This window comes from Drosophila ananassae, chromosome 3R (genome assembly GCF_017639315.1).
Source record: "Drosophila ananassae strain 14024-0371.13 chromosome 3R, ASM1763931v2, whole genome shotgun sequence".
Lineage (NCBI taxonomy): Eukaryota > Metazoa > Arthropoda > Insecta > Diptera > Drosophilidae > Drosophila > Drosophila ananassae.
The window spans coordinates 12,771,142-12,793,605 of NC_057930.1; the positions used below are offsets into that span (position 1 = coordinate 12,771,142).

General features: G+C 37.6%; 3 protein-coding genes across 6 annotated transcripts; 2 read left to right on the forward strand and 1 right to left on the reverse strand.

The window, feature by feature from the left end:
* The first annotated feature begins 27 nt into the window (after positions 1 to 27).
* Positions 28 to 18,894, forward strand: LOC6496836 (ATP-binding cassette sub-family G member 1). Of its 2 annotated transcripts, none has more exons than XM_014905895.3 (12): positions 28 to 142; positions 9,785 to 10,196; positions 10,268 to 10,385; positions 11,419 to 11,614; positions 11,683 to 11,828; positions 12,640 to 12,878; positions 12,972 to 13,112; positions 13,405 to 13,703; positions 15,761 to 15,929; positions 16,951 to 17,051; positions 17,722 to 17,880; positions 17,945 to 18,894. In XM_014905895.3, exons 2-12 carry the CDS (start codon positions 9,827 to 9,829, stop codon positions 18,287 to 18,289), a joined length of 2,283 nt encoding a protein of 760 aa, XP_014761381.1. In that variant the 5' UTR covers positions 28 to 142; positions 9,785 to 9,826; the 3' UTR covers positions 18,290 to 18,894. The 2 variants fall into 2 exon arrangements, with proteins under 2 accessions (XP_014761381.1, XP_001963308.1); XM_001963272.4 differs by lacking the exon at positions 28 to 142 and adding an exon at positions 5,601 to 6,185.
* Positions 18,442 to 20,516, reverse strand: LOC6498678 (glucose-fructose oxidoreductase domain-containing protein 1). The gene is made up of 2 exons (XM_014906753.3): positions 20,334 to 20,516; positions 18,442 to 20,279 (listed from the first exon to the last, which is right to left on the reverse strand). Exon 2 carries the CDS (start codon positions 20,254 to 20,256, stop codon positions 19,102 to 19,104), a length of 1,155 nt encoding a protein of 384 aa, XP_014762239.1. The 5' UTR covers positions 20,257 to 20,279; positions 20,334 to 20,516; the 3' UTR covers positions 18,442 to 19,101.
* A 233-nt stretch (positions 20,517 to 20,749) lies between these two features.
* LOC6496837 lies at positions 20,750 to 21,378 on the forward strand. 3 transcript variants are annotated; one of them, XM_014905897.3, is made up of 2 exons: positions 20,750 to 21,171; positions 21,259 to 21,378. In XM_014905897.3, exons 1-2 carry the CDS (start codon positions 20,862 to 20,864, stop codon positions 21,306 to 21,308), a joined length of 360 nt encoding a protein of 119 aa, XP_014761383.1. In that variant the 5' UTR covers positions 20,750 to 20,861; the 3' UTR covers positions 21,309 to 21,378. The 3 variants fall into 3 exon arrangements, with proteins under 3 accessions (XP_014761383.1, XP_032311131.1, XP_001963306.1); XM_032455240.2 differs by having other exon boundaries at positions 20,751 to 21,171; positions 21,233 to 21,344; XM_001963270.3 differs by having other exon boundaries at positions 20,752 to 21,201.
* The last annotated feature ends 1,086 nt before the right edge of the window (positions 21,379 to 22,464 follow it).

Here is a 22,464-nt window from a genome sequence, read left to right on the forward strand (position 1 = left end):
TGTTTTCGTTTCTTTTTTATATAGTCGTTAGTTGTTTGTCCACTGCAGTTGCTGGCGCATCCAGTAGCGCTGGTTGTAAATACTTATTATAAACGCCTTGGAAGTGCGAATTAGAGTTACGTTCGATATAGAGAAAGCGCGTGTAAGTAAATACGAAAAGCGAAATAAATTATCAAGACTCTAGTGCAAAGATTAATCCTTAATAGTTATAACCAATAAATATATAGTATTGTGAGTGAGTGAATTCAATGAGGACTTTTGGACTAATGGCTGTATAATGGATTATTCATGGGAGAATCAGAGGAATATATGGTGGGGTATATAACCGAATGGGTTGCCCATTACTTCCATTTGTTTTTCCCCAAGTGTAGTTTATGGTATTTACAATATTTTCCGACCTTCCCTCTCTTATTAGCCTTCTTCAGACTTTTGTCTTTTTTTCTATCAGTTGGCTATAATCTGCTCCATTGGCAATCAATGGATTAAAAACGATTTTCTGCTAATCATTCTTATAGTTGTTTTTATGTCACGTCACTTTTATTACAAGAGACACCAAGAAAAATAGTTGATGTTGCTAAAGGAATCAATAGATTAAGGTTTTCCGCATTACATTGAATTTTGTATACAATTTTTTCCGTGTACGATAAAAAAATATTGGTCAAGTTTGCCTATAATGTCAGGCCGATAAAGCCCACCAGTTGCAGCGGCAGTTGCTGTGTGATCCAGTATTTATTTTCCATGCTTTTCCAGCCATAATCTCTGAAGGTTGAGCCATTGACAGCTGTGAGCTATGGATGCAACATGGAGGTCACGTCGTGGGTGCAATCACCTCTCCGACACCCCACATCCCGATCCTCATCTTGGTCTACCCACTTTACAGTTTAATTCTTGCAGTTTATTCAACTCGGGAGCGGTGTAAAGAACACAGTGATATGACCAAAATCATATTGATATTCGAAGTCTCGTACTCGTTATTCCTTTCAGAACACACCCTTTTGGCTATAGGAAAATTTTTGGCTTTATTGTATATTATGGTCATGTATCGCGTGTCTGGAATTTTGAATTTTGTTCTCTTCTTTCGCTATTTCCGGCGCTTTTTTTGGGCTTACTTTTGTATTATTACCTGGCTTTTCAGACTTGCTGAAACAAAGTGACGCATAAGCTTCATATAGAGATGGTATTCCCGGAGGGCTTATATAAGCATAGGGCCGGAAAATCCAATATATTGATCAGTGCCTCAAAGGAAATTAGTTATAATAATTATTTTAATTGCAAGTACTGAAAACAAATTGATAAGTCGTGATGGAGCCATTGGAGTATTATAATATGGTGATTAAAAAAGTAATTAAAAATATGCCCTGAAGATTTGGCAAATTATTTTTATGGAAAGTGGAAAATGAATCTTTTTAAATAAACTTTTAGAAATCTTTAACCATCCATTACTTTTAATATTCAAACATTAACCTTTACATACTTTATGGATCAATAAAAAGGGTTTAATTTTAAAAATGTAGCCTTTAAAGTAAAGGTTTCGTAATAGTATTATAAAAAATTAAATACCATCCATTATTCATAGAAAGCTGAATTTTATTTGATATATTTTTTCAACATCAAAAGTCAGGTCTTGAATTGTAAAGCCATTTAAAGCGGTTCGTATAATTCTGGGATTAAAAGCATTATTTTTGAAGCACATAGTGAACTATATACCTGAGCGTGGGTAATTCATTCGATTGTGTCTACGTTACCAGAGTCACGAGCACAGGAGCAGGCCCAGCCAGTCCGATCGGAGTCTATCTCCTCCGATTCGTGGGGACTATGATGATCGTCAGACGATCAGGCGGAGAGCAGACCAAAATGCCAAGTAGCCCAGACACTATTTTGCCAATTCAACTTATTCATTCATGGATCCCCGTTCAAATTTATGTATCTAACGTCACGCCAATCCCTCTACACCCTCTACACGGATTGTTGCAGTGTATGGATGTCAATCAGACAAAGTCTACCACTCCTTAACCCTCTGAAGCAATACACCTTGCCTTACCTTACCTTAATTAGTTGCCAAATGGTGTGTGATGTGCATTTGGTACGTAAGCCGATTTGGTTCTGGCTATATATATATATATATACACATATACCAATAGCAACTTGACTGTTTGAGTTTATGCCTCTCATTAGCAAACCATTTTGCGTTCAAAGTGAACTTTTAATAATACGATTTTATTTTCTTGCTATTTGTCGCCGGGCATAAAGAAAGCAAAGCCTTCTCATCATCTTCATTTGTTCTTTAATTTTTTTGTTATTGTTGGCTTTTACAAATTAAATGAGATTACAAATTTTGCACTACCCTTGAAATAGTTTTTTTAATTGAGCTTAAAAGTGTCGCCTGAAAGCATTTTCTATACGATCTTGAACCTAGATTGACCCTTTGTTTTGAAAGATTTTTGCACGTCGGGATTAATATTTGTTTTTGGGGTTTTTAACCCGAAGCACATGTTTTGAAAACATGTCACCCTGGCTTACTATCAACGGATTAATAAAATACAATATATTTTTTAATAGAGTCTATAGGGTTTAATCAAGAGGAGAGAAATGGCTGGAATCATTAGATTCCATCAGGATGATAATGATCAACTCTGGTTTGCGTAGATGGGTTACTTTTTTAAAATTATATAAACAAATAAATTTTAAAGATAGATCATCCTACTAGCCCCCACAAATCAGGGAAATGGAAAAAACATGTAAATTATTTCCAAACCCTGACACTAATATTGGGCAAGGCACATTTTACGTTTTTTTTTCGTTCTGGTTTGTGAATGTAGGCTTGTTAGCTTAAATTTAAAACTTCTAAGAATGAGTAGGTGTTACCTGAGAACTTTGTTTTGCATAATGATATGGTTTGTAAACAACGAACTTCTACGACATCTATGAATTTTAAATAAGTCTGTAAAGAAGAGTGACATCTGGTTTGGTTAGTTTGATGTTTGTAAACAACAAAGTAAAGGATTAATTTTTTACAGGTCAACTATATTCTTATGCTATCAAAAAGTGGCTAAAAAACCATTAATTTCAATTAATAATTCAAGTGTCAGATGCACAACCCTTATGTAAAATTGACAGATTAGACAGTGACTATTAATACGACTTATGATTCATTAGTAAATCTCCGATAAAAAATGGAACTTATTGACCATCAAAAGTGCTTCATTCAAAACCCAGATCACTCAGGGAATATGTGGTGACGTTGTCTCTCGGCTCGCAAGCTGCAAATTATAAATTTAAATTAAAGATCATTGAGCTCGCCCATTCGTGTGCCAAGGAAATCCACAGTTGCTGAGATACATCATCGGAGCAATTGAATAATAGTTATTCAATATGCCCAAAGTCCGTGGGAAATGCATCGGCTGCTCCCTATTTTTGGGTGTATTTGGTAGCCTAATCCTTGAATGGCGTCCGATGGCAGAGGTCCATAAAATGGTCCCATCACCTGACACGATTGGTAACAAAAGCCCACATAATTGGTAGCAGATAAGATTCTCAAATAGCTGCATTATCTCCGCTATCACTATATGGCTAGCTATGTCAACTTGGTTTCGGATTACGCCAACTGCGCCATTTATCCGAGTTCACGACACCGAGCCAACCAGCACAATGACCACAATTTAAGGCTATAAAAATCGATGGCCTAACCTAATGCCAGGTTTTAGCTTTAGTCGATAATATTTTTTACGGCTTGCAGATCACGTAATTACGGAAATATATTACAGAATTCTAAAATGTGTTGTATAACTTGGGATCTAAGCGATTTCGACATGCATCTTAAAAAAGGGTTTTGATTAGAAATGCTCAAGGGATCTTAGGGTAGGGCAGTTGAGTTTTTCAATTGAAAGGCATTTGCGTATGCGTATGACTGATCAAAATATTATAATTCTAAGAGGGAACTAATTCTAAGTAATTTGAATCATCTCCCAGGCGGAGCTGATTTAAAAACACTTAACGTGTACATTACGCAAACAGAAAGTCTTTGCCAACATCGTTAAATTCTTAATATTAACAGAAGTGTGACGTTCCAAACGTCTAATAAAAAAGGTTAAATATAGCCTTTGCTGGGAAGCCAATTAACTCACTTCGTCTTAATAGAATTAGAAATTTCCAACTCTGCATGTTTCGGTGAATCCCTCCAATTATATTAAACAGACTGTTTAATATATAATCCCAAATTTGAATTTATTAAACTCGATAAATGATTTATTGTAAGTAGATGAAAGTTTCCAACTTTATCGTTAATAAATTCGCTAATAAAGTCAATATCAATAATCTATGAAATGCCCCTTATTGCAACCACAAGCAATTTTCCATCTGGTTTATACGAAAGCCCACACATTAATCTATCCGAACCGCATAATGAGTCAGAGAGAAAGAAAATCGCAAATCGTATGCAAGAAACGTCATCAGGGAAACTCGAATTTGGTTTGGCAAACCACGCATCAGAGCCCCAGGTAATTGCTGGCTGAGAAAAAAAAAAACCAGAAATCCACCAGAAGATTTTCCCAAGAGAACTCTGATCTCTCTCACCTGAACGTAAAGTCAAAGGCGTTGTATTAGAACAAGCAGGAGGTCAAGTCTAGACGGTTAGTGCACCCTGGATTAAGTGTATTTTTTATTTTTTAGGGGGATCATAACATTTGTATCCCATTTAATTTATGAGGACTTTTTTATGTTTACAATTCTTGACCATGTTGGCCTTTGGTTATAGTTTTTTAGGCAATTATAGTAAACTTTTAAAAGGCTTAACCAGAGCAAGTGACTCAAGTAGTGAATGGTTTTTTGCACAAAATAAAAACATATTTCAATCTTAAAATAAAATATATGTATGCTTCAGTTCAAAAACTAAATAGTTCTCTCCCAAACTATTGCTTAAAAACTGCATAGGTCTGCATAATTTAATTTCAAAAGGAAACACAGTATTTAGGCATTAACTTTTATTATTAAAGGATCAAAGAGTCATTAAAGTATTAAAGTACCATTAAAGACATTCATTTTATTAAATTAAATAAAAAGTAACTTAATTTTTTAAAATTTAAAGTTGCCGGGCAAGGTTTCTTAAATTTAGCATAAATCTAAAAATAACTTAAACTTAAAGAGTTTTTTGTCTTAGACCTTAATAACTTTTAGGTTTTTTTTATACTTTTTTTTAGGGAACTTGGGGAATTTAATAGTTTTAACTTATAGTTTAGAAACACTTATATTTTTGTTCTAATTCCCCAAGGGAGAATATTGTTTAAAAATATTAAATAAAAATATTTAAACCTATAGTATAAAAATACTTCAAGAAAGGAAAACCAAATGTTGAAAACAAATCTTTTGATAGAAAATTATTAAAACTTTGTTGTTAAAGTCCTTCAAAACGCCATTTACCCTTGACCTGTGTCCATCAACGGGTATTACATTTGCTGTAATTGCGGAACGTATTGTAAGGCAATTGGCCAAGTAACGTAAGCCGGCAAGAGAGAGAGATCCGTAGGCAACGTAATGGGGAAATTGAGAGAGTTGTGGGGCAAATGGTTGGGGTCTGTTTTCGTTTTCGTTTTCGGTTGGGGTCTTATAAGAGCCGTGTGGAGAGCGCTGTCGCAGTCGAACGACGACTGACGATCGGAGCGCACGTGCAGATACAATATAAAGCGATATAGCGGGCAACTCGAGAATCGAACGGAGACGGGAACGGGGACTGAAATCGAAGCACATTATGTACAGTGCATAGCGCACACAATTGAAATTAATTTACGCGTCGCTGCCCATCTGCATAAGTTCAATGGAAACAGAAGCTAAAACAACAGCCCAGACACAGCAGAAGTCAGAGCCAGAGCCCATTACTAGCCGTCGAGTGGAAAATTGTGAAGAAAGTGCAACCGAATCGAATTAAAAATCGAATCAAGAAAAGACAGCCAAAGAGTGCAGGCTAAAAAGCAAAACAAAAACAAAGAATCGCGTGTTTGTCCTGAATGTTACTTAAAGGTCAATTATTAAAAGGACCTTTTTTTTAATTCAATAACTGTGTCTGTGACTTTGTGTTTTCATTCATGATTTGTGTCGAAAACTTTGTCTCAATTAATGTGCGTCCAAAGAAAAGCTGCAACTTTGTTTTGAAATAAATTATAAAGAAAAGAAACTAAGAAGTTAAAGAAAAGGTTGGTAAACTCCATAAACCAGAAATTAAACTTTTGACCCGTAGAACTGGTGAGTGTCTCTGCAAGAAACAGAAACAGAGTTGGAGAAAGAAAGCAAAGAAAGCTTTCGGAAGACAGCTCTGTGTGCAGAGCAGAAAATCATAGACAAAGAACAGAGAAGAATCAAACTTTGACACTGAAAATAATACATTTTACAAATAGAGTTTGAAATTTAAAGAAATAAAACACTTTTTCATGATCATTTTTGAAAAAAAAAATATAAACAAATAAATACATGTTTTAAAATCCAAATTTTCTATATTTTTAAGTTTAAAAAAATTAGATTTTTCTCAGTGTAGGAGTGGTGTGCAATACCCGCTGCACATTTTTGGAATTAGAAAAGCTTTCACACTCTCCATCCCACTCGCTCGGCCCGTCCCTATCGCGGCAGACAGAACTTGAAACCGGAAAATGTAGGCCATCGGAATAGAATCGGTATCAGCTCCGATCGCTTCATGTTTTCTATAATATCGTGAGAGATGCTATGCCCCTTCCTTAATACCATAGCTCTCGGTTATATCATTGCAGTTGCGTCTAAACTTATTCATGAATTTCCAGCCGGAGGGAAGTCTGTATGTTATGCAAATTTTATTCAGTTTTTCTATCAAATGAGCTTGTAATTCGCCTCGGCACACACAGTTGAGATAATTATTTTCAGGCGGGATGCTACTCTTAGATAATTTGAATCCCGTGGAAATCTCAGTTGAAAAGTTTATTGCTCAGATGCACTTGCATTTATATTTTTCTTTGGATCGCCCACCCCCGCTCTCAAAACTCCCACTCAATCATTTTAATTTTTTTGTTACGTGAGTGGGATCACACTCAGAACAAATCATGGCCTATTGAAATCAAATTGCAAACAAATACACTCATAAAATAAGTATAAACAAACCGAATATAGCGGTCATTGGCTGACTGACCGAAAGACCACTCGTACAAGATAAACAAAACTCTCGAAAAGGCGATGAGAAATAGTGTTATTTGAAAACCAAATCAAACAAACATTTTGTTGATGCCGGCTTCTATTGCGACGTTGTTGGTGCCACGCCCCCAAATCACTATATAGGGTTTATTTTAGGGGCCTATGATAAACCCTGATCCGTTAACATTTAGCTGGGCCACGTTCCGGCCTTGACGATGTCACTTTTCTTTATCGCAAGGCAAAAGCGGTTCTAGGGGTCGTATACGTAATAAATGCTTCAGTTTTTCTTCTCCCCACAAGTTTTCTAAGTTTTTTTATATTTTTATATTTTTTGTTTGTTTGTTTTATAATCGTAAGCAAGCCAAAACGATCAATTGCCTCATTATTTAGTTTTGTACTCTTATGCTTTTATTTTTCTGCTGCCACTGCCGAAGTTATTCATGTTTTCTCAGATTCGTGACTTTAATTGAAATGGCGAGTGTTTTTCGTTTTTCGTTTTTGTAATTTTTTGTTTCAGTTGACTTTTTTTGTTGAGACATGGCAAAGTAACAATTTGCATTGAGTTATGAATACACTCAGACAGTCTAAAGGTCCCCACGACCTTTGGGTTGTTGATGTTGGCATTTCCAAAAATAAATTAATATTCCGATTCCCATAGTTTCGGTTTGAGGCTTTTGAACTAATTTTCAAACAAGTCTGGCCTGTGATTTATTATCTCTCAAAAATTTGATTAAAATTCACTAGTACTTTGAAGTATTCGTTTTTTTTGAGTCATTCGAACTTTATTCATTGCAGTTGGTCGGTTTTCAAAAGCTTGAAAACTCCCATTTTTTATATAGAATTATGTCATCCATAAATAATTCAACCTTAGGCTGAACTCAATTGTCTCCTCCATCGGCTCTATTCAATTAATAAAAATCTCAATAAAAATGCACTCGATTTGCACTCGATCTGAGAACGAGTTGAACTTTTATTCCAACACCAAGATCAAACTAATTCTTTGGCCAGACTTGATCGGCTTTTTGGCCAATTATAGTCTGCAAAAAAAACAAAAATTACACATTTTTTTGCCGTTGTCACTGCCAGTTCTTGTTGGAAAACTGGTTTGTCCGACACAATCTCTTTACATCAAAGTCAATATCAGTTAAGTACTCGAGACTTGTTTGCCAAACATAAACAAAACACTAAGTATGGACACCGTGCCACACAAAAAGCCAAACGTTTTTATTGTAAATGGCAAAAGTTGTGTGAAGTCGCAGAATTCAAGGCACCTTGTGTTGAAAAATTTGCATTTCGCATAGACTGCATAACCCAGTCTCATTATATTTGGGTTAAATGACATTCCAAGGTTCTTTAAAACAAAACTGAATATATTAGAATATGGTGTTGAGTGGCAGGATATATCCTCATTAAGTTACTTTAATATTATTGCGAAAACTATGTAGTATACTATTTCCATTATTTCATTTGTTTACTTAGTCGTTTAGCTGCCAAATAGAAACTGACCTAAGCCAAGGGTATACGAAATTAGCAAATAGCGCCTAATTTGACCAGAACTTTTAGAATAGAATTAGTTCTAATTTTCCAGAGGTGTTAAACTCCATAAATATTTGGTTTTCGACGCAGTTTTCGGTGAACCAGTTTAGATCTTTGATTCATTTTGATTCCTTATTATCATTTTTGATAATATCTTAGGTTTGGTCTTAGTGTTGTAATTTTAGCATAATGTCGAGTCATCACAGTTTCGAAGAGAAACTCCCTCAATGGTGACTAGCAGAAATTATTTTTGGACCCGTCTGATAGACTTCCATCAGAAGAATTAAAGTTTAACGCCCTTTGAAAGAAATTCCTTTGCGAAAGTCTCCCCATTAGACTGTCAAACTTCACTCACTGTAATGGAAAAATTCTTTACAAATGTGTTCATTATCCAGAAAGTTTCGCATTACAATAACTTTCTTTGTTCGCGGCAGTTTTTTTAAACAAAAGGCCGGGCGGCAAAATGGGAAAAATTATAAAATAACGCAATTATGACGCATCTGTCGACGTTCTGAGATTGGCATGTGGACTATGATTCTATATAGTCTCTGAAGCTAAATTGTGCAATAGCAGCGGGTCCGCCCCCAAATCTAATATCAATTTATAACTATTATTTTTCGATAGTTAACCATAAGGAATAAATGAAGTTAACGCCCCGTCGAGCAAACAGGTCGTTTAGTACTAGAACTATCATTAAAATCGTTAGTATATGATTGGAGAAAATTATTTTTTTAGAGGCTTGGAGGTGGTAATTATTAATGTGAAATCTAAATAAACAGGCAAAGAGAAATAATTGTTATAAAGTTAATAATTGATAGGGATATACAAAAATTTGGCATTAAATTAATAGCTGTCACTAGGGTATATCATTTAATTTAATCACATACGAATTATAAAAATTCTGGGAGTGTATATTTTTAAAAGCCAGACAGATTAATTGCGAAGACACATGTTTTTGTCCTAAAAAGTAGAGCACTGTGTTTTTGGTTCCAAAAAAATGTTTGAACTGATAAGCTGGATGTGTTTATGATTTAAAAAATAGGGAAACTGTGCCAATTATTTTGTACTTATTTATTCAAATTTTGTTTTGTTTTCTTTGCAGCTGTGTAGCCCCATTGTTGGAGTTTAATTAATAGCCCACAAAATGACCCTCTTGCCAGATATTAAGGCTTCGGATGCCGCTTGCTGTGGCGGCGGAGGAAGTAGTGATGCCAGCAGCAGTTCCGGTAGCAGCCACAAAAACCACGCTGGCCACGAAAGTGGTTGTCTGGGCATCAATTGCTGCACCACCGCTGCCAGCTCTGAGATGTCAATCGACGAAACCTCATCGACCTCCTCCCGGGGCTCAGCCGCACTGGCGACGAAAGTAACCAACAATCTGAATGGCTTCCAGAGCCCAAACTATCATCAGGCGGTGGCCCATGCCAACTTCGATCAGTGCGAGCCGGTGGACATTGAATTTTCGAATGTGCGCTATACTGTGAAAAAGTTTTCATTCCCAGAAAGGAAATTCGGTAGGTTTTTAGAGGCTTAAAGAGAAACTAGTTTTCATCTCTGATTAATTGATTTTCCATTGCCATTGCAGTCACCAAGGAAATCCTTCATGGCCTCAATGGTAGCTTCCGATCTGGCGAGCTGACAGCCATTATGGGTCCCTCGGGAGCCGGCAAGAGTACACTTTTGAATGTCATGTCTGGGTTCTGGTGAGTGTTTAAATATTAAACTTTAAGTATTTATTTCTCCGTGTCAGCAGCTATTACATTTATGTAAATTCCAAGCAAACTGCCTAGTCAGTCATTTTAGTTTGATTTAATTACAAGTTGTTCATGCCATGCATGCCTAAAAAGTGCAGACGCTGCAGTCTATCAATCAGCACATCGTTCATGTGTCAGTTGGGTTGAACAAATTGCTAGTTTCACAACTGCACGATCTTGAATTAAGTTTGCAAATTGTAACGATACTAGCAGGCCCTTTGAGCTCCAAGATAAGGTCATTTTCACACTTCTAATATAATATATAAATATGAATAGTTATGAATCACAATCGCATGATTTTCATTTATACTCGGCCTCCCATCCCGGACACGATCGCATCCACTTCCTCTAGCTTTTGACAACAAAAAAGTTCAAGATCTTTTAATCCATTGCATAAGTAGGACTTTAGACCGGGAATCGGGTGCAAAATTCTGTTCTGAGTCACTCCTCCAACGAATTGACGCATCTGAGAAGGGAAATCTGAGCTTAATCGCTTCGCCTTTTTTTTGACGGCCAACTGACAGCTATTACAGCATATTTTTTTGTAAATAAATATTAAATCATTTACATACACATTGCACGTGCGGCTAAGGAATCTTTTCGATCTCGATCTTTATAAACCAAAAAATGAAGAAAAAAATGCAAATTGCGGCGCTTGTGTTATTATCATAATTAAAAGTAATGGGATGTTGGGGCAAAATGTGTGCCGGAGGCATTACACGATTTTTCATTGCTACACGTTATCGGTCAGTTAACTATGAACTTGAAAATGTCTCATATATTATATTATATGCCTCCAGTTCGGTTCACTACTCTGCTCCAGACATGTATGAAGTTTTTTTTTTCTTTTACGACTTTTATGTCGTACATTGCTGAGCTGTTTCCCATTATAATAATTATTTTAATGGCTCGTTTTTGCAGATTTTTTTTTTGCGATTTCCTCCACGTATTTTCACTTTATTTAGTACCTTTTTTTTTGTAGTGCTACGGGAGTGTCTGGAGATATAAAGGTTAATGGCAAGGAGATGTCTCCCAGCTCGGAGAGATTCCGTCAACTCCTCTGCTATATCCACCAAGATGACCTGCTGCGACCTCAGTTGATGGTGGGCGAAATAATGTTGATGGCCGCCCATCTGAAGTTGGGTTTCAAGGTGACCAAGGCATACAAGATAGATCTGGTAAGGCTTACAGGAAGCTTATCATTTTTTTAATAAATAATAATATATATTTTTATGACCACTTTCAGATCAAACACATATTATCGCTGCTGGGTCTGGACCATCGGTATAATGTCTACACAGCCAAGCTATCCGGTGGTCAGAAGAAACGTCTGGCGATTGCCCTGGAGCTGATAAGTAATCCCCCCGTACTATATCTGGACGAGCCGACAACGTGAGTGACAGTACATAAGCACTACCGACTGATGTAATTAGAGAGCCACCATAGCCATGATAGTGATCGTCATCTGATCGGAGATTGTGGCTGCGATGAATAAACTTTGACTATAGGAAGTGCAGTAAAATAGTTTCTAGCAAAAGCCATTGCCATGCGTGACCCACAAGTCAAGTTTGAACCCGTCTATATGGCTTTTTTCTTATCAATTGTCTATATAGGCGATATAGTTCGTTTGGTTCTGGTTCGATTGCCTGGGGTTCATTTAGTAGGAAACGGTGCCTCATTTACCATTTTAATATTTATTCGATCATTTAGTTGATCCATCTATTAATTGTAGTATTATCAAGAGATTATCTCGCCAGTAATTGTTTGTTTGTCAGATTAAAAATTGATTGAGTTATTCATTAGTATGGAATAGCTTTAAAAGGCATTGAATGGTATATAATGGATTCATTTTAATAGTTCTATGATATGAATACATTATTGGATAGAAAGTATTTATACTTTAAACACAATTTGTTGTTTAAAACGTAGTATTCCAAAATAATCTTAACCAGGCCAGATCTGGTTCCATAAATTGCACTTTTCAAGACGTTTTTGCAGTGTCTAATGGGCTCTTATTCAAAATAAACTGGTTTTTGTACTTTCGTTTAATTGCATTTCAAGTTCAAGGCACAATCTTCCACCTAGCATTAAAGTTCTTAATGTTAATGCAAAGTGCTTTTATTTTAATTACTTAGTTTAAACTAAGTTGAGTCATATGCGAGAGTTTATTAACTTTGTATACTGCTTGTTTCTATTTTCTTAGGGGTCTGGATAGCTCTTCGTGTAGTTCCTGTGTGGCTCTACTTAAGAAACTGGCCTCTCAGGGTCATACCATTGTCTGCACTATCCATCAGCCTAGTGCCCTGATTTTTGAGATGTTCGATAAGCTATATACCGTCGTCGATGGCTATTGTATGTACCAGGGGCCGGTGCGGGAACTGGTACCCTTTTTGGCCGATCAGCAGCTGGTGTGCCCCAGCTATCACAACCCAGCCGATTATCGTAAGTGTGCCAAAGCATTGCCATGAAACATCAATCTTAAGTAAATTTTTTTATATATTTTATATTTCCCACACTCATTGGCATAAACCTCAGTATTGGAAGTGGCCGTGGGGGAGCATCAACGTGATCTGAATGAACTGATCCGTGCGGCGAATAAAAAGTATTACGAGGATGTCGATCGGTATCGGTACATGAGCAGTGCGGATATGTCACGCCTCGTGGCAACAATTAAAGGTAAGTTTATTCTGTTGCTATGCTTTAAGGCATTAAAGTTTTCAAAAACTGGTTTTCATTAAAAAAAAAAACTTAAAATTGAATGAAACTTTATGTTTCGATAAAATCTTCACGATCATATTTTTGTGATTAAATTGATAAAATCTTTGTGCTCAATTTTTTTGTGGATTATGCATACAGTTTCTTACACGTGTTTGGCATTAAAATACTCTTTATAATGAGTTCACCTCCTATCCACTAACTACTATTATTATTTAAACATACATTTTTTCTTGGCTTCCTGCCATTATAGACAATATTGCCGGCAAAACACTTAGCAAATCGGATCAAGATCTACCAACAGTTGCGCTGGCGCAATTTTCCAGCTTCGACTACGTGAAACCGGCGGCCCAGGAACTGGCGCTGGAGGAGATCAAGGCGCTCAGTGGCACCACCGACATCTCTGGCCAAGATCGCTTCGAGAAAAAGCAACAGCCACTTGCCAATGTCAATGAGCTTGCCAAGCCGCCAAATTCAATTCAATCAGCCTCGTTCATAATGCAATATCTGCTCTTGATGAAACGGATTTTGGTCTGCGCCAAACGCAACTATGTGAGTTGAGACTTAAACTTTTTTATATATGGATTGTAATACTTGTGTATAATAACTTAAGTAGGTAACAATTACTTTTGAGAGCCGGTTTAGGGCTGTGTCGCTTCGAGTTGATGGCTTGTCAAGTTGATTTGGTAATTTGTTCAACGTCCTCGACGAAAAGTGAATCCAGTTACTACTGATCTCGTTTTCTGCGTAATTCTTAATGGCTAATCTCTTTAATGGCTGGTTTTTATATAATATAATTTGTATTTTTTTTTGCTTTGTACCTGGGGTTAATTATGTTTTTTTTTTGTTATCTTCACATTATTATTTTCGTTGGGTAAGTGTACATTTATTATTTTAATTTCTGCTTTTGTGAGAAGGCCACTTGGTTATGCTTTCTGATTTGGTTAAGTTTTTATTTTTTTTTTAAATGGGTCTTATGAATGCTTTTAATGTGTGCCGTTCCAAGCTATATAATGGCATGCATGTTGCATATTATTTCCAAAATGGTAATTGCTGAGGGCTTCCATGGAAAATGATTTAACAAAAAAATACGTTTAAGTGCAGGCTTAATCTTTTAACCCCTTGAATCTAAGTTATTTTTAATGGTCCTATGATGATACGAAACCATTTCATTTGCTTAAGGCTAACGCCAATATTTAATAAGATTTATTTGCTTTAAATCACGTTTTAAATATCCATCCATCTCATAAACAAGAAGACTCATATGTTTACCATTTGAAATAAAAAACAGTAGAGTAGGGTTAGCGAGATTAATTGGATGTTATTTGTCATTTGAATGTGCACAATTAGCACTTAACATATATGCTTAGAATGTGAAATTGAACAAAGTGTTTGACGTCCAATTAGCAGGTGAAGTCGACTTTAGTGACTGCACACGATTAATGTGGATCTGCATACTCTGTGGATCTGTGGGCGCAGTGCATCCGAGGCTCGAGTGAATCTTTTAGCACCTCCCGGGTCGATATTGACTTGTCAGTGTCGCAGCAACCGGACAAAAAGGCCGATCAATAATCTCGAGGCACTCAAGCGGGTCGTAACTCAAAAAGTAATGCCCCAACCGCCACAACATCGACACAACCTTCACATAGATTTTGGTTTTAGAGTGTTCTAATGACCAACATGCACAACTGCACGAGCGCTTGTTTGCTTTTTTATTTGCCTGCTGCCCCCACTCGAATGCTCAGCCCCAAGAGCTGCTGCTGGCCCCAAGAGTTTGTAAAAAATACAATATTGTAGCTGCGTTTTTATACACTGCTTATACACTGTTTTCAGAAGATGGAAAACAAGTAATACATGTACATAAACACAGTATACAATAAGTCATGGCCAAGATAATATCTACAAAACAGCAAAAAAAACGTAATGATTTGATGCAGATTTATAAAAAATCAATACTACTAATAATTCAAAATTTATTGACCAAGATATAGGCTTTGAAGAGGTCATATTATCATTCACCATGAATTTTCCTGATTTTTGAAGAGGAACCCACCAGAAATTTTATTTAAAAATTGAAAAGAAATGCCCTTTTTATATTTTGATATAGATTTTCGCGAAATCGAGCTACGATTAATTTAAAATACTCCGCTTAAGAATCGCTTGTGTAACGACCAAGATATAGTCTAGTCACTCTCCATGCAAAAAATTAAAAAAAAAATTTCCTTCATAGATTTTAATGCATCTTTATGGGCAATCGATCTACGATTGATTTAAGCTATTCTATTTTATTCCCTCTTAGATTTTGATGCAGGTTTATGGGAAAACTAAAAAACGTTTTAGAACCTCACATTAGCAAACTAGTTTTAGTTATACCACAAATAATTATAGCCTATAGCCTAGTGTCTGAAATAATTTCAATTCATAAAAAGTACTTAGGCAGGGCTTCAAGAAGGATGTCTAAAAAAACCCAAAACCCGTTTGATTAATATCTACTACTGTAAATGCTACCAAAAAATTGATTGTTTATGTGCAATTTTATTGAACTTTCCGCACCTGTATCTCATGAATCTTAATGGCTCGTTTTATTTTATTTTATTTTTTTTTTTCAGTTTCTACTGCTGGCCCGCATCGTTTCGCACATTTTCATCGGCGTCATCTTCGGCTACCTGTACATGAACGTGGGCAACAGTGCCACCAGTGTGCTGGGCAATTACGTCTATTTGTACGGATCCACTCTGCTCTTGGTCTACACCGGAAAAATGGCTGTGGTCATGACATGTAAGTGCTTACTGGCATCTCTGAGATACTAGTACTTAAAATCTCAAGTGCTGCTTGTTCTCGAGTGTTTTTTTCGAGGGGTTTCTCTCACAGGCAGTGCCTATCCCATTTCCCATTTAATGGATCTGCGGCCAAAACACAAATATGCAAAAGTTGTCGCCAATTTTTGGGCCAAGACTGCAGCTGCCAACTCTTGTGCAATAACTACTTATTTTGGCCATTTTTCGCTTTGTTTCTGCATTGCCGAATTCTAAATTTTGGACAGTTTTTTATGTCTGTTTGAACTCCGAATTAGCCAATAAATTGGTTTGTCTTTTTTGCGAATTTAAATTGGCAAATAGAAAACGAGATTATGAGCTTAGATAGTGGATCATTAGCTGGTCTGGGTTTATTTTAAGTTTAATAAAATATTCATACGAAGATTAAAGAATAAATTTTAATCAAAATTTAAGCAAGATAGCGACTCTTTTGATTGGGATGATAAATATATTATGGTCCTGTTACCTCAACTCTTTTTTTAAAAGGAAGATAATGTCAGGTTTTTCGTTTCTCTCGATATCAGATTCCGCACATTAACCTTCTTAGCAAGGCCTGCTTATTCGAGTCACTTTGTCATTTATAATTTCCATGTAAATGGCCCCAAAAAAATTAATTTTCTCACTTAAAAAATAAACAACGTTCCTGGTGGAGTGCCCACTGAGTAAATAATTATAAAATACAAGAAATACGGACAAGCGACACAAGCTTGAGATTATTGTATAATAAAACCGGTTCGCCTCGCGATTCTCAAAGTATTTTACAATAAATTACTCCAGACAGGAGAATCTGGGGGAATAAGTATGGATGGTGGTTGGGGATTGGGGTTTTGGGGGATTGGAGGTAGGAGGAGGTGTATGAGCTACCGATTGTTACCGGTTTCGGTTTACTGACCTGACCTACATATGTATGCCTTCACCTTCGTGCGCTTTCGCATTGAATCGAATTTAAATGACATTTCTTCTTAATTGAATTTTATTTGCAGTTCCGCTGGAAATTGACATGCTAACCCGGGAGCACTTCAATCGCTGGTACAAGCTGGGCCCCTACTTCCTCTCAATGATCTCCTTTGAGATACCATTCCAGGTGAGCTGTCATAGATGTATAATAGAATTTAATATCTAATGTAAGCATATCGGATGCCGGGGATCATTAATAATCATCTGATGCCTAGCCATCATAGGTAGCTGTAGCTGTTGTGGCTTACTGAATTGCCAACCGGGTCATTAAGTCAAATTAACGATGTCCGAGTTTATTCGCGTGACAGCGTCAGATTAGTCGCCATTTGTAGTAATTCTTTCCCATATTCTGGCGCATTATTCGAACCGAAATTGCTTATGTTTCCCACTAAAATACTATTTTTGAGTGACTCACTAACTTGTCTAGAAGGTAATGGTGAACAAATTCTTTGTTATGTTGATGAAAGCTTGAAAAGTGATTAGAGTTTGATTAATTATGGTTCTGACAGCAAAAAAATTACAACTATATTTTGGGGAATTCTTGGAAAAAATCAATTTCAAAGATCAGAAGGTATTTCTATGGCAAAAATAGTAAAAAATGGAATACAAAACTACACTTACAACACAAGGAATGAGGCCTTTGAACAACATGTTACCCAAGCGAATTGAATTTTAATAAATTTTTTATATAAAACTATGGCTACTTTTTGTAATAAATCAGTCAACTGTTTGATCGAAGTTCATCCAATAATTAATACATTTTTTTTTAAATGTATAAATCTTAAAATTTATTGTAGAGCTTCTGCACCGCTTTATACATCGTGATAAGTGTTCATCTTACGGGCAACGATCATGTGGACTCATTCCGGATCTACTACTTCATGATGTTGGGAATACTGGCCTCCCTGAGTGCCCAGGCCTGGGGCTTTTTCGTGGGAGCCACGCTGCCAACAAAGGTGGGTTCTTTACTTTTTGCTTCTCAGAAATGGAAATTAATTCTTTTTACAAAAAACATCACAGCTTGCCGTCTTTCTGGGACCCATTCTGGCGGTGATGTTCTCTGTGTTCGGATTCTGCACACGCTACATCGACATAACCCCCATTTTCCGTTGGATGTGGCACTTGAGCTACTTCCGGGCCGGATTCCATGGAGCTCTAAATGCCATCTACGGAATGGATCGACCCCTGCTGGAGTGTCCGGACACTGTAATGTATTGCCACTTCCGCAGCCCGAAGGTCTTCCTCAAGTACATGATGATCTCGGACGTGCACATGTCCGACTGCCTGCTCCTCATGGGCATCGTGATTGGGGTGATGCACGTGCTCACCGTGGTTACCCTTTGGAGGAAGTTGAACAAACGATAGAGTGTTGGACACCATCCCCTATTTATAGCCCAGTTTTTACTCCAACTGTACATAGTCTTGGGTGTCTCTTCCAAGTTTCCAATTTTGCATTTTGTGTTTTTTTTTACAATTGATCCACAATCCATTCCACACGATAATGATGAACGAAAATACTTAGCTTAATTATTTATTTCAATATTCAAAGAACTATTATATGCAAGAAGGCTTTAGGGTAGCTTACTCCAGTTTAAGTGCTGATATACCAAAAAAACAAAAAAATTACAAAAATATCTTTAAAAAAAAAAATAATAATCACAATACAATACAAGACCCTATCACCCAATTATCCATCTTGCCTAAAATCTTCATCCCCTGAGCTTAACTTCCTCGAGAAGGCCAAGCTATGCCAAATCTTGAATATCAATCTTTGTCTTCAGAATCCCTTTAGCAAAGATACATTTGTGATCCATATTTTGTTTTCTATTTAGTGTCTAGTATTAGTTTACGATTAAGTTTGATCTATGAGTATACGGAAGATGATAATGTATGTATGTATAGTGTGTATAGTGAACGCTTTAGATGTTTTTAACCTTTTTGATTTTGTAATAAAATTTTGGTAAATTTGACAGGATAGACTTTTAATTATTAAAAAATACTTTTAATATATTTAATTAGTTCAAAATGCAGATGCCAAACACAATAAGTTAAATACATTGATGGGAGTGATAAAGGTAAAAGGCCTTCGATCATGCTTACAGGCTAAGGACAAAAATATATAAAAATATATATCGGTTTACGGATTCTCGGAGACGAATTGCACATTGAAGAGTACACTACATGGTGGACATGCGGGCATATCGAATGATCTGGTCATGGTTAAGAGGAGCGTCTGTCGATAACTGAACCCTTTGCCACTGGCGCGATTCATTGGACTTCCTGATGGCCTCCACCACCGCCTGCACGTAGAGACCATCCTCGAAGGTGGCCGCTGTGGAAACGGGCGCCTTAACCCAGGATGACTCCTTGCTGCCGAAGGCTTCCTTCAGGGCGCCCACCATCTTGCAGAGGCCTTTGATGTACGGACGAGGAAGGAGCGAATTGTTGGTGGAGAAGTGAAGATCCTGCACGTCCACGTAGACAGCTTCCTCCTTGGGTTGTCCCTCTTTCAAGACAAACAAGTCCCCGCCGCGCACAACCAAGTGGCCTTTGCTGCCGTAGATGAGAACCTCCTGGGAAAAGGCTTTCGCCGGCACTGTGTGACTATGGAGGGCCACCGTCACCAGAGTTCCGGTGTTGAGTTCCATTTGGAAGTTGCAGAAATCCGGGGCTGTGATCTGCCTGATTCCGTTTATCGCCGGTGTGGTTTTGGTGTATGAACGCAAGACTCCGTGCACGCGGATGGCTTGTTGCTGGAGTAGGAAGGTCACCAGGTCCACCACAGATCCCACAAGATTAAGAGCCCCACCACCCATCTGTGCATCGCACATCCAGTTGTACTTCTCCGGGAACAGAGTCCCCATTTGCACGCGCACATCCATGAGCACTATTTCGCCCAGGGATCCGATTAGTTCCTCCTGCAAGCAGCGTCGCATATGCGAGAAAGCGGGCAGGAATCTCAGCGGGTGATTAACCAGGGAAATGAGAGTGGGATAATACTGGGAGGCCCGCACCATTTTGAGGGCGTCTTGTTGATGGAGACCCGCGGGTTTGTCGCAAACAACATGCTTTCCAATGCCCAACGCTTTCACCGAGATCTCCGCATGCAGGAAGGGTTGACAGACAATGAAAACCAAGTCCACATCTTTTCTCAGCAAGACATCATCAATGACGTTCGTGTGGAACTGAACATTTTGCGTGGTGGCCGTTTCTTTGGCCTCCTTTAGGGTGCGTCCCCAGATGGCCCGCACCTCGAATCCCTTCTCCCGAAGCAGCGGTACCAGCACATTGGCTATTTCGCCTGTTCCAAACACACCTACGCCCGGTAGCATTATTGGATAATGTATGAATGTGCCTAAAAGTGTTTATTATTAGTTATAAGTTTCACCTCGGCTTTTACGCTACTTGCCTTTTGCTCTCTATGGTTTGATCCCATTTACAAGATCTACACGCCGCCAGTGCCTCAATGTCCTAATCTTTCTATTAAAATAAAAAGATAACAGCTAGGAATGTATTTTAAGGGTAAAATTGGGACTTGTTTTAAAAAATTGTTAAAAACAATTGTGGTTTTGTTATTTTGGTGTTATCGATAAACAGCTGGTTATGTTAATATAACAGTGCAGTTAACAGTATACTGTTATTATAGCGGTTTCGTAACAGTCAGCATCTGCTAGTGTGGGTTTGTGTCTTGAATAAAACAAAATTGTTCATACGACCCGTAGTTTTTAAATACAATATAATTAAATATCCAAATTTATAGTCCATATTATTTATTTTATCCAGACTGTTTGGACCAGGCGATGTCCTAAACAAATATTGAATCAAATAATTTAAAAAGTAGGCTCATAGAACACGTTAATCATTTAATTTTTGGATTCAAAATATCAAAATCTCAACATATTTTGTTTTCCCAATATTCTGATACACAAAAGAGCCAATGATTGCGGTTGCTCAGTGGGTGGCATCCCTTTCGGCCGGCCTCCTGATCTCCTCCCAAACGCTGCGCATCCTGAAAACTGTGAATGAACAGGAGCCGACTGCGAGGATAACTGGGCAGGTGCAAACAGCGGCCGTTATTTCACAGGATTCAGAAGGACCTGAGGTCCTGGGCTCCGAGCAGCTAAGTGCAGCCTTGCAGCACTTAATGAGTAGCGATAACAACTCTTCTCACGTTTATATCGATGCTATGCACAATCCCAGCGCCAGGGGCAAGCAGGACTATGCCCTGGGCTCAGAGACCTTAAATCGTATGTTGGAGGACATCATGACGCCCTCTGGTTAAATGGTTTTTTCGCTTATTTAAAATAGGTTTATTTTATTTCATTTTATTTTAGGCCACGAAAACAGACGGTCATTGTCTTTCGAACCGGCTGTTCAAGCTTGAAGTTGCTGTTTTAGTTAATTAAATTATTATTTATAACAAGTTATTATTAAAATGGCTGGCAGAAACCATATATAGTACATCTTTATAAGCAAACAAATAGTCTGACACTGGTCTGTACTAATTCAAGGCTCATAATCACAGCTTAAATAGCAACCAACACGTCTTGAAATGTCCTGTTTAGTCCCACACAGTTGCCTGATCTCTATACCTGACAGGTATTACCTTTTATGGTTCTATATCGAATGCGGTCTAACTAGTTTGCTGGCCAACCTACCCAACCAGGCCTTCATTAACCGCCATTCCATTCCGTTTCGTTTCGCACAATCCTTCCACCCTATGAGCCATGTGTGTTATTGCAGCTGTCAAAGCACCCGGCATGCGGAAAATGATTCTGCAGCTTATTACAAGCCGGCAAATGTGAACTTACTGACGATGGGCTTATGGCACGCTTCAGCGGCCATTTGCAAGTAGCAGGGGGTGTTTGGTTTAGAGATGGCAAAGGATATGAACTGTATAAGTAGTATAAGTATATTAGTATAATTATAAAAATAATTGGTTTCAGAAAATATAACTACTTCTTGTAATTTTTGTCAACATAGTTCTGACAAAGGTTTAGCACAAAAGAAAAGTACATATGTTTACAATAAGAATATATACTATATTTTAAACCATTGAACCTTAATAATAATATGAAAAGAAAACTATCGCTTCTCTTTATATATATTATTTAAAAACTCTACTCCTCCACTACATAGTTGTTTACATCCCCAGACTGTTTGTGAACTATGAGTGGTTTCGCCGTGTGATGTGGAGGATGTGGGCGGACATAATGCAAGCATTGGCAAGCCAGGGCAAACAAATGTCACAGTCGACGCATTGCCTGTCATATGGTAACCCAATTAGTGTAATTTGGTTTAAGGCAGCTGCCGCCTGTCAGCCATCTCTCCCACGCCCTATACGGTCCTCTCGTTTGCTGCTTGCGGAGCTTTAATTAAACCGCACCAAACTGCACAGGTTCCATTCGGGCAGTCAGGCAGTCAGGCTGCCAGCTGGTAAACAATCAACTTTAAAGCAAAAGCAAAGCTAGGGGCTTGGGCAAACAGCAAATGAATGTTGCTCTCACTCTCTGGGCCCACAGGGTATAAGTTATTGCCAC

What these genes read in the sequence shown, in the direction of transcription:
- LOC6496836 (XM_014905895.3), top strand. Translation starts at nt 9,827, where the DNA reads ATGACCCTCTTGCCAGATATTAAGGCTTCGGATGCCGCTTGCTGTGGC. An exon ending in AATGTCATGTCTGGGTTCTG is followed by an intron (nt 10,386 to 11,418) that starts GTGAGTGTTTAA and finishes TTTTTTTTGTAG; the next exon opens with TGCTACGGGAGTGTCTGGAG. An exon ending in GAGCCACGCTGCCAACAAAG is followed by an intron (nt 17,881 to 17,944) that starts GTGGGTTCTTTA and finishes AAAACATCACAG; the next exon opens with CTTGCCGTCTTTCTGGGACC.
- LOC6498678 (XM_014906753.3), bottom strand. Translation starts at nt 20,256, where the DNA reads ATGCTACCGGGCGTAGGTGTGTTTGGAACAGGCGAAATAGCCAATGTG.
- LOC6496837 (XM_001963270.3), top strand. Translation starts at nt 20,862, where the DNA reads ATGATTGCGGTTGCTCAGTGGGTGGCATCCCTTTCGGCCGGCCTCCTG. An exon ending in GGACATCATGACGCCCTCTG is followed by an intron (nt 21,202 to 21,258) that starts GTTAAATGGTTT and finishes ATTTTATTTTAG; the next exon opens with GCCACGAAAACAGACGGTCA.